Source organism: Biomphalaria glabrata, chromosome 2 (assembly GCF_947242115.1).
Source record: "Biomphalaria glabrata chromosome 2, xgBioGlab47.1, whole genome shotgun sequence".
NCBI lineage: Eukaryota > Metazoa > Mollusca > Gastropoda > Planorbidae > Biomphalaria > Biomphalaria glabrata.
Genome location: NC_074712.1, coordinates 13895728 through 13912531, shown reverse-complemented (window position 1 = coordinate 13912531; position 16804 = coordinate 13895728). Strand labels below are relative to the sequence as shown.

The following is a 16804-nucleotide window of genomic DNA, read 5'->3' as shown; positions in this document are numbered from 1 at the left end:
GTATAGAACCTTCAATCTTTAATGCATTAACGTTCAGCACTACTATATTTGCAGAGGAGATTTTATAATATATAGAACATTAAAAAAGAAACACAGTTTGTGTGGAAGCACAAACTCAAAATTCATGGTAAACCAGTAACACAGACTAAAAATGCAAAGTACATAGTTGTTATAATAAATGAAAAACTGTCATGGAATCTCCATATTGATGAAACTATCAAAAAATCAAACTAAGCATTATGGTTTATTAAAAGAAATTTCTATAAATCAAATAAGAACATAAAACTAAAATGTTATTTAACCTTGGTTAGGCCAATAATAGAATATGCATCTTCTGTTTGGGGCCCCTCAACTCAAGAAAACGTTAAGAAACTGGAACAGACACAAAATAGAGGAGTGAGATTCATAACAAACAAATATTCACACTTGACTAGAGTAACACCTTTAGTAAAATCACTAAATTTAGAAAGCCTTCAGGATAGAAGACCTACAAATAAAGTAGCAATTCTACATAAAAAACTGAATCATAATCTTCAAATACAAAAACAAAATCTAATAAAATACTCAGAAAGACACTAAGATAGAGGCACATTCCTTGTTCCATATGCTAGGACAAATTTGTACAAATACTCCTTCTTCCCTAGTGCTATTAGAGCATGGAATGGGTTGCCTGAGCTAGCCAGGAGGACCAGTGACTTGGCAGAATTTAGGTCATTGGTTAATATGTATGATGTGTATGACGTAAAAATCTTCTTTTTTGAAGTAATGTCTCTATTATATAAGATAAGATAAGATTACTGATAACTGAGTGATGAGGAAAGGTTTTTTGAAGTAATGTCTCTATTATATAAGATAAGATAAGATTACTGATAACTGAGTGATGAGGAAAGGTTTTTTGAAGTAATGTCTCTATTATATAAGATAAGATAAGATTACTGATAACTGAGTGATGAGGAAAGGTTTTTTGAAGTAATGTCTCTATTATATAAGATAAGATAAGATTACTGATAACTGAGTGATGAGGAAAGGTTTTTTGAAGTAATGTCTCTATTATATAAGATAAGATAAGATTACTGATAACTGAGTGATGAGGAAAGGTTTTTTGAAGTAATGTCTCTATTATATAAGATAAGATAAGATTACTGATTAGAGGACAGTGGATTAAGTGGCTGGGATTTTAATTCTTAGCCAAGACACATTGATTATTTCTGAGCAACAATTAAAAAAAAAATTATGAAATTACTGTCAACTGATGTGTGTGGTTTTTGAATTCAATCTTGTTTACTGTTATGAGTTTGCTTTGAAATAAAGTTTACAAATTAATATTAAAAAATGCCAGCTAATGTAATAATGGTTTGTGGGTTATCATAATGTTTCAGTTCACTTTAAAATTAGTTGTATACATCAACAATTTCTTTAAATATTGGTCATAGGAAAGTTTCATAAATAAAATAGTTGTTAATAAATGATGCAGAAATAAATACTTAGAAAAAAAAAGTCTGATCAGGCCTTAAATATCTCTTAGTTTTATTGTTGGTTAGGATAACTGTTTTTTTTTTTAATTGCATTTTAACAATTCACTTCAATGTTGATATCTTTGCAATCAGCCAAGTGATGAGAAGGTATTGCTGAGTAACGAGTATGGCTCTCCTCGTTACATCAAGTTTCTGCTAGGACTGGGGGATATGATCAGCATAGAAGAAGCAGAGAAAGAAAAAGTTTACTTGGGAGGACTTACTCCTAATGATGGCAAGTTCACAGTGACTTGGCAGGATGAGTGCCTTAGAGGTCAGTCTATGAATTAACCCTAACCCACTTTTTTCTTTAATTAATAACAGCTCATATATATTAGTTGAAGTTTTATTGAAAATGTATACAATATTTTCATCCTAGCCCAATTTTAGCTTATTGATATTAATATGTAAGGTCATCATAACCAAGTCATAGCATATTGATATTAATGTGCAAGGTGATTATACCCAGTCATAGCATATTGATATTAATGTGCAAAGTGATTATACCCATTCATAGCATATTGATATTAATGAGCAAGGTGATTATACCCAGTCATAGCATATTGATATTAATGTGCAAGGTGATTATACCCATTCATAGCATATTGATATTAATGAGCAAGGTGATTATACCCAGTCATAGCATATTGATATTAATGAGCAAGCTAACTATATCCCAGTCATAGCATATTGATATTAATGAGCAAAGTGATTATACCCATTCATAGCATATTAATATTAATGAGAAAGGTGATTATACCCAGTCATAGCATATTGATATTGTTATAAACCTGGTGGTGGTACAGATGGGGGTAGTGGTGTGTGTGTAGTCAGCCGACGCAAATCGCCCCAGGCCAGCACTAGACGAGCGGTCAACCGTGACGAGTTACGATGATCGGCTGAGACGAGTGTCAACATGATGGTTCGGGAAGGATCGACTTTGTGAACAGAGCTCAGGAGTGTCACGAGGGATGTAGTCATCTGACCACCCAGAATAGCCGAGCGACGTTCTGTCCGGTTCTAGAAGGCCAGCAGGGACCCTATATAAAGAGCGAAGGTATAAGAGACCAGTGAGTCACAACTTCCCGATCTACAGTTCGTTACAACGGCTCAGTACAAGTCCGAGACGAGACAGAGAGACCAGTGCAAGAGTTGATACGACGGAGAGATATTTGTACAGTCTTGTGTTACGTGCTGCCAATTGTACATTATTGGCTGTTATTTATTGACATTAAACTATTACGTTATTTTCAAGCCCAGAGTTGTCAAGTTCTTTAAGTTGGTGGTGTCGTTTGGTGCAATTTGCAGAGAGCCTGGATAGTGAGATTCATAACAATATTAATGTGCAAGCTAACTATACCCCAGTCATAGCATATTGATATTAATGTGCAAGGTGATTATACCCCAGTCATAGCATATTGATATTAACTTTTTCTCTCCTAATTAACAATACCATCATTGAGTTGGCCCCATTAAATTAAATTAATTTTTGGTTTTATAAACATGTATTTGTGTTATATAAAAAGAGCATGTATTCTCCTATAATTCTATACCAAAAGTAACATTTTCTGATTACAAACAAAGATGTTATTGAAGTTTTATCATCACAAGATAGAATGTACAAATGTTAAAAAATAATTATTTTGTCAGAATGTGGAAAATAATTACAGAGATAAAGAGTTAATGTGCAAGGTGATTATACCCCAGTCATAGCATATTGATATTAGTGTGCAAGCTGATTCTACCCCAGTCATAGCATATTGATGTTAGTGCATGAGATATGTGTTAGACAATAATTAAATGATATATTGCTTTCAGTTATCTATCATATTGCAACACTGATGCCCAATCGACAAGGTGACACACGCTTTACAAACAAGAAAAGTCATATTGGGAATGATTTTGTCACTATAGTTTACAACGACAGCTCAGAGGATTATAAAAGTGGAACTATAACTGTACGAGATTATAAAATATAAATTTCAATATTTTGTTAATATTCAAGAAGTTAAATAATTAATGTTGAATAAGAAACTGGTAATTTTTTTTTATTGTTCAATCATTTGTTTTTAACTTTCTGCCAGGGTCAGTTTAACTTTGTTAGTATTATCATTCGACCTTTGGATTATGAAAGCAATGCTGTGACTTTATTAACCAAAGAAGGTAAGGAAATACTATGTCCTGTTTAAAACTTTAAAAATGATTTTAAAATATTTTTTTTTTAAATTAGATCAGAGATCTTCACTAAAATTGGTAGTTACTAAAGAAATGTTTTAACTGTTGATCTTTCCTTTTTGTAGTATTACAGTTGTCTGTAACAAGTTGGGTTAAAATAAATATTGTTCTAAAATTATTCAAAAATTGAGTAGGGATTGGCCACTAAACCAATTTGTATCTGGGGATCTTTTCTCTTTGTTGTATTGCAGTTATCTGTCACAAATTGGATGAGTCTTTTTATTTTAAAGAAATGCTTGTGTTGCTTCAGAAGTACAATTTTAGAAATATTCTTAAATGCAAGGTTTAAAATATATGATTGTTCTATACAAACAATTTTTGTTTCATATTTAAATAATGATATAATGTTCAAGTTATCATGTAAAATCTTAGATTGAAGACAAATGGGCATCAACAAAACAATATACAGCAACCATCAGCAGTCTAATTAACTTTGCCATCACTTGCTGGTATGGTAATACTTCACTGGCACGAAGACTTAGACTAAATAGACTAATTAAAAAAGCATCACATATCACTCGAACACAGCTATCATCTCTTGAAGAGCTTTTTCATGAAAGATGCCTTTCCAAAACACTTGATTCTTAAAGATAACCTGCACTTATTAAACCACTGTTACATAAGATCTGAACAAAGTGGTTGTCTCCTTTCCATTAGGACTAAAACAGAAAGATTTTAAAACTCCTTCGTCCTACTTTCGGTCAGAGTGTTACAAGATCATCTGTCGTCATCTAAGAATACATAGAAATCTAATTTATAAAGCGCTTATTATAAGTGTGTATGTGTTTTCAGGTTGAATGTTGTTCGTATTTGCATCTATATTGTTATTGTACAGTAGTAAAGCTGAGGTTGTCAATTCTAGTCAGACTGAATTTCCATTTGATTGGATCAATAAAAATTATCTTATCTTATCTTACAGATCAATCAATTTTATTCATCTATCAGTCAGTAATTAAATCTGATCAAATACATTTTAAAATGTTGATACTCTATTCCTTTAGCAGTAGAATGATCTCAATTGGTAAACTAAGAGGATTGTAGAATGGTATCTATCTCTAAACTAGGGGATTGTAGAATGTTCTCTCTATAAACTAGGGGAATGGTAGTATGGTCTCTATCTGTAAACTAGGCGAATTGTAGAATGGTTTCTCTGTAAACTAGGAGAATTGTAGAATGGTCTATCTCTCAACTAGGAGAAATGAAGAATTGTATCTATCTCTGAATTAAGAGAATTGTAGAATGGTCACTCTGTAAACTATTAGAATTGTAGAGTGGTTTCTATCTGTAAACTAGGAAAATTGTAGAATGGTCTTTATCTGTAAACTAGGAGAATTATAGAATGGTATCTATCTCTAAACTAAGAGAAACTCTATGCTGCACCAGGACTTATGCTCAAATTTCCTTGTTCCAAACCCTTTTTGCAGCCCACAATAGATTGACTTTAGTTTATTTGCAACAGATGTGGCTAAGTTTGTTACAATCAATAAGACAATTTATAAATACCAAATACTAAATACCAAACAAGCTTTTGATAAAATCTACAGTTATCATCAAGTCAGATCATTTTAATCTGGGCCTTACATATTAGCTAGTGTGGATGGTGAAAGGTGTTTGCTTATATTTTAGATTTGACTTTTGTTTCTCCTGCCTAGGTTTAGGAGCAATGAAGGGTAAGCCAGATAAAGATCAAATCTTGATCTCTTCTGCTTGTGCTTTCCGTGTTTTGGCTTTTTTTTTTTCTTATACACATATTTTTGTTTTATGAGGCTATTTGTTTGCACCTCATAATGGCTTTGTTTGTTTTGAATCCTGTTGCTTAAAATGTTCACTCAGCCATATTTTCGTAGAGCACTATAGTTAGTGATGGGAACTTTTATTTTTTCTCTTCCTCATCTAGAATGACAAACACATTCATAAGTACAATGGAAACCAAATGATATATTCCTTTTGTATACATTCAAATGATGTAGATGTAAAGATCAACACAGGGATGGTTTAAATGGCTGTTGTTGTTGTTTTTTAATTACTATACTTTTCTAACTATTATATATATATATATATATTAGTTGGTTGTGGTGATTTGGAGGGCAGGGGTTAATGAAAATGTACCCTGTAGCACTATGCTTTTGCTATGGCTCTCACTTTCATTGTGTCATTTACAGTCTCATTCAGTGCTTAGAAATTAAGTCTATTTAGTGAAAAAAACTGTATTAAAAAACAAACCTGCAAATATTTTTGTGCTGCTTATTATAAATCTGTAGAATTAAACCTCAGAGCATTGACTTATTTACTACAGATGATTTCATGAATTCTTTGTGAGAACTTTGATGTCACTTTGCTTCCTGTACTTTTTTTTTTTTTGCTTGGCTTGATGTATGCTAGCATGCATTGTGAATGGTTTGAATATGATCTAGCTGTTTGGTTATGACTCATGCTTCTACACTTAAGTAGAAATGTCAATGTTCTTCATTGAACAATAAAACAGAAAATGAAAGCATCATTATCTAGTTAACTTGGTAGTTTAAGAATCAGAAAGTTGTATGAATAACAATAGAAATGATAATAATCTTTATTATCCATAAGGAAATTTGTCTTACATCTTAACGTAATTTGTAAGTTTAAGAATCAGAAAGTTGTATGATTCTTATTTAGTCCTTTATTAATTTTTTTTTTGAGTATATGAAAAACTGTCATTGAGACATTGATTGATAAGGAAAGAAATAATATAATTTTTTAGAGTCTTGTTAGTTTGATTTACTTTTTTTTTATATATATTGAGACAGGTGAGGCTATTATATTTAGCATTAAAAAAATATTGTATTATTGAGGCTTGCTAGTGGTAGCCCAATGTTAGAAATGTGTAATGTAATTCATTTATATATTTCTTGCTCAGATATTGCTGACATACTGGGACACACACATACTAAGATTATATCTGATCTAAACCTGCCCCTGCTGGTCAGACAGATTGCAATTAACTGTAATGTAAGTAATTTCATCTTTGTTTCTGAAGACTAATTAGAAATCTAAATTTAGGAATTATTGTGTTATTCAGATGTTAGAAAAATGAACAAATAAACCTCACCAGTGCAAGCATTTTGCTGAGAAAATTAAAGACAAAAGATCAGGATGTCTTGTTAGAAATGTGTATGTCATATTTCAAGCTGCAATATGTTTTGACTTGGCAGTTAAGGACATAACCTCATAACCTCATTTCTCTGAAGTATCAATTAACCTTGTTTCTCTGAAGGACATACCGACTAAACTCACTTCTCTGAAGGAACATACCCACTAGCCTCACTTCTCTGAAGGACATACCCACTAAACTCACTTCTCTGAAAACATACCCACTAGCCTCTCTTCTCTGAAGGACATACCCACTAGCCTCACTTCTCTGAAGGACATACCCTTAGCCTCACTTCTCTGAGGGACATACCCAATAGCCTCACTTCTCTGAAGGACATACCCACTAGCCTCACTTCTCTGAAGGACATACCCACTAGCCTCACTTCTCTGAAGGACATACCCACTAAACTCACTTCTCTGAAGACATACCCACTAGCCTCACTTCTCTGAAGGACATACCCACTAGCCTCACTTCTCTGAAGGACATACCCACTAGCCTCACTTCTCTGAAGGACATACCCACAAGCCTCACTTCTCTGAGGGACATACCCACTAGCCTCACTTCTCCGAAGGACATACCTACTAAACTCATTTCTCTGAAGGACATACCCACTAGCCTCACTTCTCTGAGGGACATACCCACTATCATCACTTCACTGAGGGACATGCCCACTATCTTCACTTCTCTGACGGACATACCCACTAAACTCACTTCTCTGAAAACATACCCACTAGCCTCTCTTCTCTGAAGGACATACCCACTAGCCTCACTTCTCTGAAGGACATACCCTTAGCCTCACTTCTCTGAGGGACATACCCACTAGCCTCACTTCTCTGAAGGACATACCCACTAGCCTCACTTCTCTGAAGGACATACCCACTAGCCTCACTTCTCTGAAGGACATACCCACTAAACTCACTTCTCTGAAGACATACCCACTAGCCTCTCTTCTCTGAAGGACATACCCACTAGCCTCACTTCTCTGAAGGACATACCCACTAGCCTCACTTCTCTGAAGGACATACCCACTAGCCTCACTTCTCTGAGGGACATACCCACTAGCCTCACTTCTCTGAAGGACATACCTACTAAACTCATTTCTCTGAAGGACATACCCACTAAACTCACTTCTCTGAAGGACATAACCACTAGCCTCACTTCTCTGAGGGACATACCCACTATCATCACTTCGCTGAAGGACATGCCCACTATCTTCACTTCTCTGACGGACATACCCACTAGCCTCACTTCTCTGAAGGACATACATACTAAACTCACTTCACTGAAGGACATACCCACCATCATCACTTCTCTGAAGGACATACCCACTATCATCCTTTCTCTGAAGGACATATCCACTATCATCACTTCTCTGAAGGACATACCCACCCAGCATCACTTCTCTGAAGGACATACCCACTATTATCACTTCTCTGAAGGACATACCCACCCAGCATCACTTCTCTGAAGGACATACCCACCCAGCATCACTTTTCTGAAGGACATACCCACTATCATCACTTCTCTGAAGGACATACCCACCCAGCATCACTTCTCTGAAGGGCATACCCACTAGTCTCTCTTATATGAAGCACATGGTGTTAAGATAAAATAATTTTTAAAAGTTAAGTCTTGAATGTTAGCATTACCTACATTCTGAAATGATACCTAGCTACATGATCCTTCCGTTTCAATTTTTTATTAATGGCAATGTCTTCGATTCCAAAGATTATGGATGAGTGCAGTATTTCACATGATTATGCATATTTTTCATCCGATCCAGCCAAAGCCGTTGTCTGCTGGGGAGGGGGTCTATTTAATTTTACTTAGCTTCAACAAGTTTTTTTTTCTCAAAGTCTCAAATGTGTGTAAATGGATTGTGTATAAAATATCCTGAATTGAAGTTGATGAACTTAAAAAAAACAAGAACTTAATATATGTATATGTCATTCTTTATGTATTTTCAATCAATGTTTAAATATTAAACTCAGTATCAGTCGCTGTTGTATAATTTAATTTTTTTTACAAAACCAGCTGGCTTCCATGGTGTTGCAACGCCAGCAGTCTACTGTAGGAAGCCCTGAAGTGTTTGCCTCCAACTGGTTAGAGAGACTGAGACAGATCAAGTTACTCAAACAGAGAATACTGGAACATCAGCCAGAAGAATCATCCACTGAACAACCTGCTAGTCCATCTCATATGTGGCCACCCACTGGGGCCAGTGGAGATACTGTTGGTGGAGCCTATGAAGATTTTACAGATTATCTGTAAATTTCTGAGGCCTCTTGTTTAAACTATTTTGTATTTTCATTTCTTTTGATTCCACAAGAATGTCTAATTTCAAGTTGTTTTTTTTAATACTATCACTGTCTTTCATAGTTGATATGAAATCAAATGCATTTATTTTTGGTTTTAAATCATTTTTAATTGTTTTGTTGCATTCTTATTTTATGTGGATGTTTAAAAACAAAAGTTTCATGTGTTCAGATATTTTGTGTGTGTATATTAAAATCTTGTTGGCAATGAAGTAATTTTTTGAACTGTACTGCAAGTTTAACTTAAGCCTTAGATTTTTATTGGAACTATGAAACTTTTCACTGAGACTTTGGCCAATTTAATTTTAAAATGTATTTTATACCTGAACAAAAAAAATAATTATTGGAAGTTGCTACTAATTAAAGATGTGATGTCAATTATCTTGAAACTAATTAACATTTTTTTCCCTATTAAATGTCAAATATTAATTTTTTGTGAATGTAAAAAAAACAACAACCAAATTAAGTCAAAGATATTTTATGGCTGTGACAACTCTTGAAATTACTGATGGGAAAAAAAAAAAGCAATCCTTTAGAACTTTTAGTTATAACCTTTTTTATTATTTAATTACCTCTCACTACTTTACATTCATACATGTTAGGGTCTGCTGACCCTTTTTTTTTTTTTTCTGTTTTAAAAAGTTTCAATCAAAGAACTTGTTTAATTCAGTCTAATTATACATTTGCTGTTGGTAATCAACAATGATCATGATTTTGTTGCATGTGGATAGTTAAGAAATGCAAAGCCATGGGTGTGATTGCTAACATTGATAGAAATATTAAAATAGATTTATTCATATCTATTAAAGAAATATTAAAACAAAAAGAGAAATAAAATTGATTTAAAAATCATGTCTTTGTTAGGTTCAAGCTGTTTAATACTTTATGAATTTACACATAATAGTAAAGAATAACAAAATCTAGAAGAAACATTTGCTGATCACAAATTTATGAATCCTTAAAATTGGGGGATCTTTTTTCAACAAAGGCTGTCATTCCTTCTTTCCTGTCATTCTGAAAGGGAAAAACAATTTATAGAGTAACTGAAGGAAAATAAAACATTGCTAAGATTATTTAAAAACTTTATTTTAAGATGGGTTGGTTTGGGGCTTTCAAAGTGGAAATGCTGTTTTGTTTCATATAGTTCTGTAAGGTGGGGGGGTTGTTTTCTAACTTTTTATTGAAATAACATAATAATAAATAATTTTAAAATATCATATCATTAGAGCTTACTGTGGCAAATGTTGCATGAAACAATCTCTTTTCAAAATGGATGGCTTCAGCTAGTGTAAGTTCATAGCCTAAAGAGCAAAAGAACAAATCAAATAGATCTATATTCAAACTCATTCTGTGATGAAAAGAAAAAAACTGAGACTTATAAAATAAAAACATGAACATTCACATTAAAAAGGTAGACTGCTAATTGAATCATAATCTTAAGTAATTACTTTCTTGAATGCTGCCATTTGGCATCCAAATTTTATGTATAAAAAAATGTGGGTCATTTCAAAGTTAACAATACCAAGTGACTAATTGTACCAAACAAGTGGATCATTTGAATAAAGAAGAAATAAATGAGCAATCAAGTTAAAAAAAAAACAAAAAAAAAAGGCAATATGATGAAATGCTATTGGGTCATAATGGTATTGTCATCACTCATAGATCTTGTGTCCCATGGAACTTTCCAATTACCTGTGTTCACTGCTTCTTTACACATAGCTACAATGGTCTTTGAGAAGCTGGCAATTTTTTCTGCTGTTTTTAATGCTTCGCCTACAACTTGATCAGGGGGAAAAACTTTACTAACCAAACCTGAAACAAAAATAGCATAAGTTACAAATCGTACGCTTAGAGATTTTCACTATTAAATACTGTGCCATTTTTTTCCCCATACATTCACATTTTACTATTTTTATAAGACATCATAATCACATAAAATAGCATTAACTGTCAACTTATCATTATAACAAAAAAGCAATGTTTAGATAAAGAATGTTTCAGTTTTCCTTATCCATCTACAAGTTTACATAAATGGTTATTGCCCTTTAGTTGCAAAAAATTGTGGAAAGGAGTAAGTAAATCATTGAAACATTATTTTATTTACTGGTAAAACAAAACTAAAGTATATTCATAAATCTGAATGATTACACTTGGGTCTCATAAGATACAAATCTGCTGGAGTTTCTATTTGGGAGATTCAAATACTTCTACATCTTACCAGCTTTCTCTGCTTCTTGTGCTGATATTCTATTGCCAGTGAGCACCATCTCCATAGCTTTTGACTTTCCCACAGCTCTTGTTAATCTCTGAGTTCCTCCAGCACCTACAATCAAATGAAATATCAAGGTTTAACATTCATAATAGTTCACTGCCTCTGTCTACTGTATTACTTTTGTATTATATGAAATAAATAGTATATATTACAATAACCTATAGAGCCCATTCAAGACCTTTATCTAATATAAAGAGCACAATGTAGAAAGGAGTATGTATGTTTGTATGTATTGTAATGATGTATATATGTATTTCCTGAATAGAACTCATAACCATCTGATCAATCTTGATAAAATTAGGCTTGAATGTTCTTTTGATCATGGTGAAGACCATATTGTATGTTATATGTCTCTCCCAAAACAAGTAGACCTTAAAAATAAAAATCCTAAATTTATCTCTATTGAAGAATGACATTTTTTAACTAATCGGGTAAACTCATTTTCACAATAATTTATATTAGCTATATAAGGGAACATGGCCCTACATAAGTGATACACAAACAAAGGCCCGCAGGTCATATCCGGCTAGTTATTTATAATGTAGGTTCATTTAAATTATGTAGTTTATGGGAACAACTATTAAACAGGGTGTGCTGATCACAATCAACAGTGTTAAGGCTTCCAAACATTAGTTGAAAAATTTCTATATTTCATTACTTCACTGTCCAACAGCTTTATTCTATTAGTGTTGATTCTCTACCAAATAACAAATGTATGTATGAGACAATATTCAATCAAGTCTTCTATAAAATGAACAAATGAATTACCAGGAATGGTTCCCAATGTAATTTCTGGCTGTCCAAACTGAGCTTTCTCTCCAGCGTAGATAATGTCACACATCATTGCCAGCTCACAGCCTCCACCCAGCTAGAGTTGTACAATAAACAAAATCAATTAAACCATGTTTAGAAAAATTTTAAAGATTGAAATATACTTTTTATTTATTTCTAATTTATTGTTGAACTTTTATATATAGGAAAAGTAAAAGCAAATAGGTAACAAGTGAAATCACTTTAGGTCAAACATTTTCCAAAAGAAAAAAAATATTGTAAAAAAATTTTTTTTAAAATTAACTTCTGCTAAACAGGTTAACTTCCTTTTTAAGAAAAACACAACATAAAGATAAAAAAAAAGAAAAATGAAAGAAATGGCTGAGAACATACAGCATAGCCATTGACCACAGCAATGATTGGCTTTCTGCAAAAGTCTACTCTGAGAAGTTTAGGAAAATCAGTTGCTACAACCGTTTCAAAGGTCATCTTACTCATTTCAGCTATATCGGCACCCACTGTTGAAAGATAAGTGTTGAATTATGTCCGAGCGACAAATATTTAAGTGAGCCCTTTTATAAGCATCCAGCTATCTTGTTGTTGTTTTTTTTAACATTGAACAGAAATGCAAAAACGTATGTAACAGACAGTGTACATTATCAGAAAGACTATTAGAAAAATATAATCTGATTCTTTATGCAATGACCAAAAACATAGACATATTTTTTCTTTCCCAAAAGGATTTCAGAATAGAATGGATAGCTTTGGTGTCAGAAATTAAACTGATTGCAGAGCAAGGTTGGCAGGAGTAAATCTTTCACCAAGCAAGAGAATGTACTACTATAATTTCAAAAGACTGATCATGACAGACCCTATTGCCAAATCAACCCAGCATAACCAACACTCTGTATGCCAGTGTGGAACAGCTAAAAGAACCCCACAATACTTTTACTTGGTACAGACTGCAAAAGAGATTTGAGCTCAGCATAAATAAAAACCTGGCTAGTTGAAGAAGAATAAACACTGATCAACATTATGATAAAGTCAGGGAAGAGCTGTGAATGATCTGAACCAGTTGACTGTTTAAAGTACTAAGAAGCAACACTATTGCTAAGTTACAATAATACCCAGCTAAGCAAACATACAGCGTAGCCATTGACTGCAGCTATCAAAAACTTTGTGGATCGCATCAGTGGAATATCAAATGGTGGAAAGTTCAGTGTGAACACCTGCAGCATGGACATGGTACACATTTCTTTGATGTCATCACCAACTGAAAGAGCGGGCTAGATAGTTATAGACATCTATCAAATACCACCACCATTGACACAAAATGTAAATAACGTTGAGTGCAGAAAGCAAAACACAGATACCATGCCACTTAGATTTAGCTGCCTCCATCCCACTTGAGTACAATGATAGCTAACCACATTTGCAAGTGTTTAAGTGATGAGACAAATAGAAGCCAATAAGATTAGTGCTAGAGGCTTTTAGGTGGGATCTTAAAAGAAGATTACTGCAAATCAAACTACATGTCTTCATACAGAATATCCATTAACAGCTGCAATAACTGGTTTGCGACATCTGGCTACAGCTTCCCAGCCTTTTAAGAAGTCAGAGTTGTAAACATCAGAGAATGTGTTCATTGTTTGCATTTCTTTGATGTCTGCACCAGCTGAAACAACAAGGTCAATGGCTTTTGTTTTGTTCTTTCAAAGTTAAAAAGTGAGCAAAGTTTTATCAAATAATTTGAAAATGAATTAATTCAAATTTGATGTTTATTGATTGATGTCACAAAATGACAGCAATAACATTAGGACACAAAATTACTGTATAAACATTAAGTCTGAAAATCATTTCAAAGTTGTAAACTAAATTTATTTTTTTTTAGGAAAAAAAAAATGCTTACATTTTCTTTTGATTGTTTAATTTATATCATTTGGATATCATGGCCATAATGATGTAAAAAAAAAAAAAAAAAAAAAAAAAAAGGACCTTAAACACCATGTAACATTACATTGCCTTACTCAAACTAGTCTAGTTCTTTGTCATCACTTTAAGGTTAGCCAACACCAGTTAACTAAACAATGAATACATTAAAAATAATTATTCCTTCTATAGCCATTTATTGTTAATATGAAATCTTAACTGTTTTTGTATAACCTGATAAATTTTAATTGATTTAATAAAATTAATAGGCTTTACTGAAAAAAAAATAAGGGTCACATACTTAAAAATGACTTTTATTAGAATATTGTTCAGCAGTTTAGCTTTAAGAAAAACGAATGTCTTGCAAAACTTGAAATGTTAAAATTTTTTGTAATTAGTTACAATGTGCTCAAAGTGACAAGGAAAACAAGGCTGAGGGGGACTTTGTTATAAGCTGTTAGAATGCAATAATGCAAACAATAAACAAACATTTTAAAATTATTCAATTATTTAACACCATATTATTAATATTTTGTCATCCATTTCTTTTATTGTCAACATAAATTTTTAGGCTCTCAACTAAAGTCCATCTTTCACGATAAGTTGCATTAAGTACACAGAATTTGATAAAGAAATTTTAGAAATTTAATTCATATCCCTGCCCTAGCTACTTCTGAACAAGGTTGAAAATTAATTCTATCAAAATCTAGAAATATTGATAGAATCTTTAAAAGGTAATAGATAAGTACAGCTCATCAAACATTTTTTAGCTCCTCTCTTATCGTATAACCAACCTGCAAATGCTCGTTCACTTCCTGTTAGAACGACAGCACCAATATCTTTATCAGCTTCTGCCTCTTGGAGGGCTTTTGTTAGTTCAGACATGAGGCTATTACAGAGAGCATTGAGAGCTTTGGGTCTGTTGAGTTGGATCAGCAAGACATTCTGCTTGTCTCCCTTTTTTTCCACTTTGATGTTTTCATACTGAGCTATAGACAAAAGTTATTAGTAGCAAAATTAACTATATGGAATCCTGATACTGACAAAATAAAAAAAAAAAGCATTAAAGCTAATGAAATGAAATTTTACAAATTAAACAAGAACATAAATCTAAAATTTTTATGCTATTTAAACTTAGTTACACCAATATTAAAATGTGTTATCTGTTTAGGAACTGTCAAGAAAACTTATTAACAAAGCTTTCTTTATTACTTTATTACCAAATACCCGACTCACCACTCTGTAATAGTGTAATGCATATTACTGATATTTCTTCAAAAGAGAATTACGTTTTGGAGCATCCATGTGTTAATCTATTCTATTCATGCAAGTTTATTATATAAAGCATATGAAATGTGTCTTTATCACTCATTATAATGGTTCTGGCTGCCTGGTTGTGTGGTATGTGAGCTGGATTGTCGTTCAATAGTCTTAATGGTCCTTTGTTCATACCCTGCCTGCTGCCACCCCCATCATCCTGGGGATGGTTTGGACTAGGAAGTAAATTACCTTCAACACTGAAGAAATATCGAAACATTTCAAACAAACATTTTTTACAGCTTGTGTATTTAGTAGATCTTACTTGTATTTAGTTGTATTGTTATTACAATTTTAGTCTAAAAAAGAAAGATTGCATAAAAGAGACAATGTTCAAAAAATCTAGATTACGATGAATGAATGAGCAACTTATTTAAAAAAACACATATTAATTATTATTTGACAATGTGTCATTTCATTTAGACTCATTTTGAAATTGGAATACGTGCCAGTAGAATATAATCTTGCAAGACTTTGAAGACTACTGTAACTGTTAGAGCCCCGATTTGCAAGTTTTAAAATTCGTCCCAGTTGTGCCATGATTGTGTAATTTATCTGGGACAGATCAATACCAGACTAGACAATGTCTAGCCTCTAGATTTTTAAATAAGAGTGCTTTTGTCTGCTTGCTTAGATTCTCATGAATCTCTAGATTCTATAGATCTATCTATATTTAGACAACTCTAGTTACTAAAATAGTAGTTCTAGAGTCACTAGAGAGTCAACTTTGATCACAAAACTTTGCCTTGACCTCATATAACCCGGAACAAAACGAAAATTATACGCTTTTGAATCTAGATCTATTTAGGGCTCGAAATTTATGGTACAAACAGGAATGACAAAAGAAAATGAATGAAGTTTTTTTTTAAACCGTAAATGATTCTACAAGTATAGATCTAGACTCTATGTATCTTTAGATTTCCAGATAAATTTAGATCTAGTTTAGTAAAAATGAAAATTCAATACTATTCTCAAAAGAAAGTTCAATTATTATTGACAAAATCTAGCTTGCTGCTCTACATTGATGTTTTCTTTTTTACTCCTAATCAAATCAAATCAATGCCATTATCATTATAAAGAAATAGATAATTATACCTAACAATACATCTATTTTTTTCCCCACTTCACCTTCAAAACTGTGGAGTTTGCTTTATTTATTTTTTTAATTATAGAAAACTGTTCCAATAGTTGTACTGCACTAGGTGGCTTCTTGGCCATGTAGTGTGCACTTGAACTGTTTTCAAGACAGTACTGTGTTCAAAACTTTTCACTGTTGTCTCTTGCCACCCTACATGAGGTTTGAATTAAGACCATATAATTATTT

The 16804-nt window shown here is 32.7% G+C and overlaps 2 protein-coding genes across 6 annotated transcripts in view; one reads left to right on the top strand and one right to left on the bottom strand.

The window, feature by feature from the left end:
• LOC106078613 (tuberin-like) overlaps positions 1–10043 on the top strand; it is a 34250-nt gene extending 24207 nt beyond the window's left edge. For 3 of the 4 annotated variants that reach the window (XM_056019234.1, XM_056019232.1, XM_056019233.1), the window contains exons 37-42: positions 1608–1788; positions 3333–3472; positions 3599–3677; positions 5402–5419; positions 6643–6734; positions 8911–10043. In XM_056019234.1, the coding sequence (XP_055875209.1) occupies positions 1608–1788; positions 3333–3472; positions 3599–3677; positions 5402–5419; positions 6643–6734; positions 8911–9147 (747 nt within the window). In that variant the 3' untranslated portion in view covers positions 9148–10043. The remainder of the gene's footprint in view (positions 1–1607; positions 1789–3332; positions 3473–3598; positions 3678–5401; positions 5420–6642; positions 6735–8910) is intronic. The other variant, XM_056019235.1, reaches the window with a different exon arrangement.
• A 4-nt stretch (positions 10044–10047) lies between these two features.
• Positions 10048–16233, bottom strand: LOC106078615 (enoyl-CoA hydratase, mitochondrial-like). 2 transcript variants are annotated; one of them, XM_013239545.2, is made up of 8 exons: positions 15930–16233; positions 14958–15152; positions 12628–12752; positions 12232–12331; positions 11410–11514; positions 10884–11003; positions 10425–10492; positions 10048–10205 (listed from the first exon to the last, which is right to left on the bottom strand). In XM_013239545.2, the coding sequence occupies exons 1-8, from the start codon at positions 16018–16020 to the stop codon at positions 10140–10142; spliced, it is 870 nt and encodes a 289-aa protein (XP_013094999.2). In that variant the 5' UTR covers positions 16021–16233; the 3' UTR covers positions 10048–10139. The 2 variants fall into 2 exon arrangements, with proteins under 2 accessions (XP_013094999.2, XP_013094998.1); XM_013239544.2 differs by lacking the exon at positions 12628–12752 and adding an exon at positions 13779–13909 and having other exon boundaries at positions 15930–16229.
• Between the last annotated feature and the right edge of the window lie 571 nt (positions 16234–16804).

Coding starts and splice junctions, on each gene's coding strand:
- LOC106078615 (XM_013239544.2), bottom strand. CDS start 16,020: ATGGCACAACTGGGACGAATTTTAAAACTTGCAAATCGGGGCTCTAAC. Junction 15,153..15,929: donor TGCAAGATTATATTCTACTG/GCACGTATTCCA, acceptor TTTTGTCTATAG/CTCAGTATGAAAACATCAAA. Junction 13,910..14,957: donor AAGTGAACGAGCATTTGCAG/GTTGGTTATACG, acceptor TTGTTGTTTCAG/CTGGTGCAGACATCAAAGAA.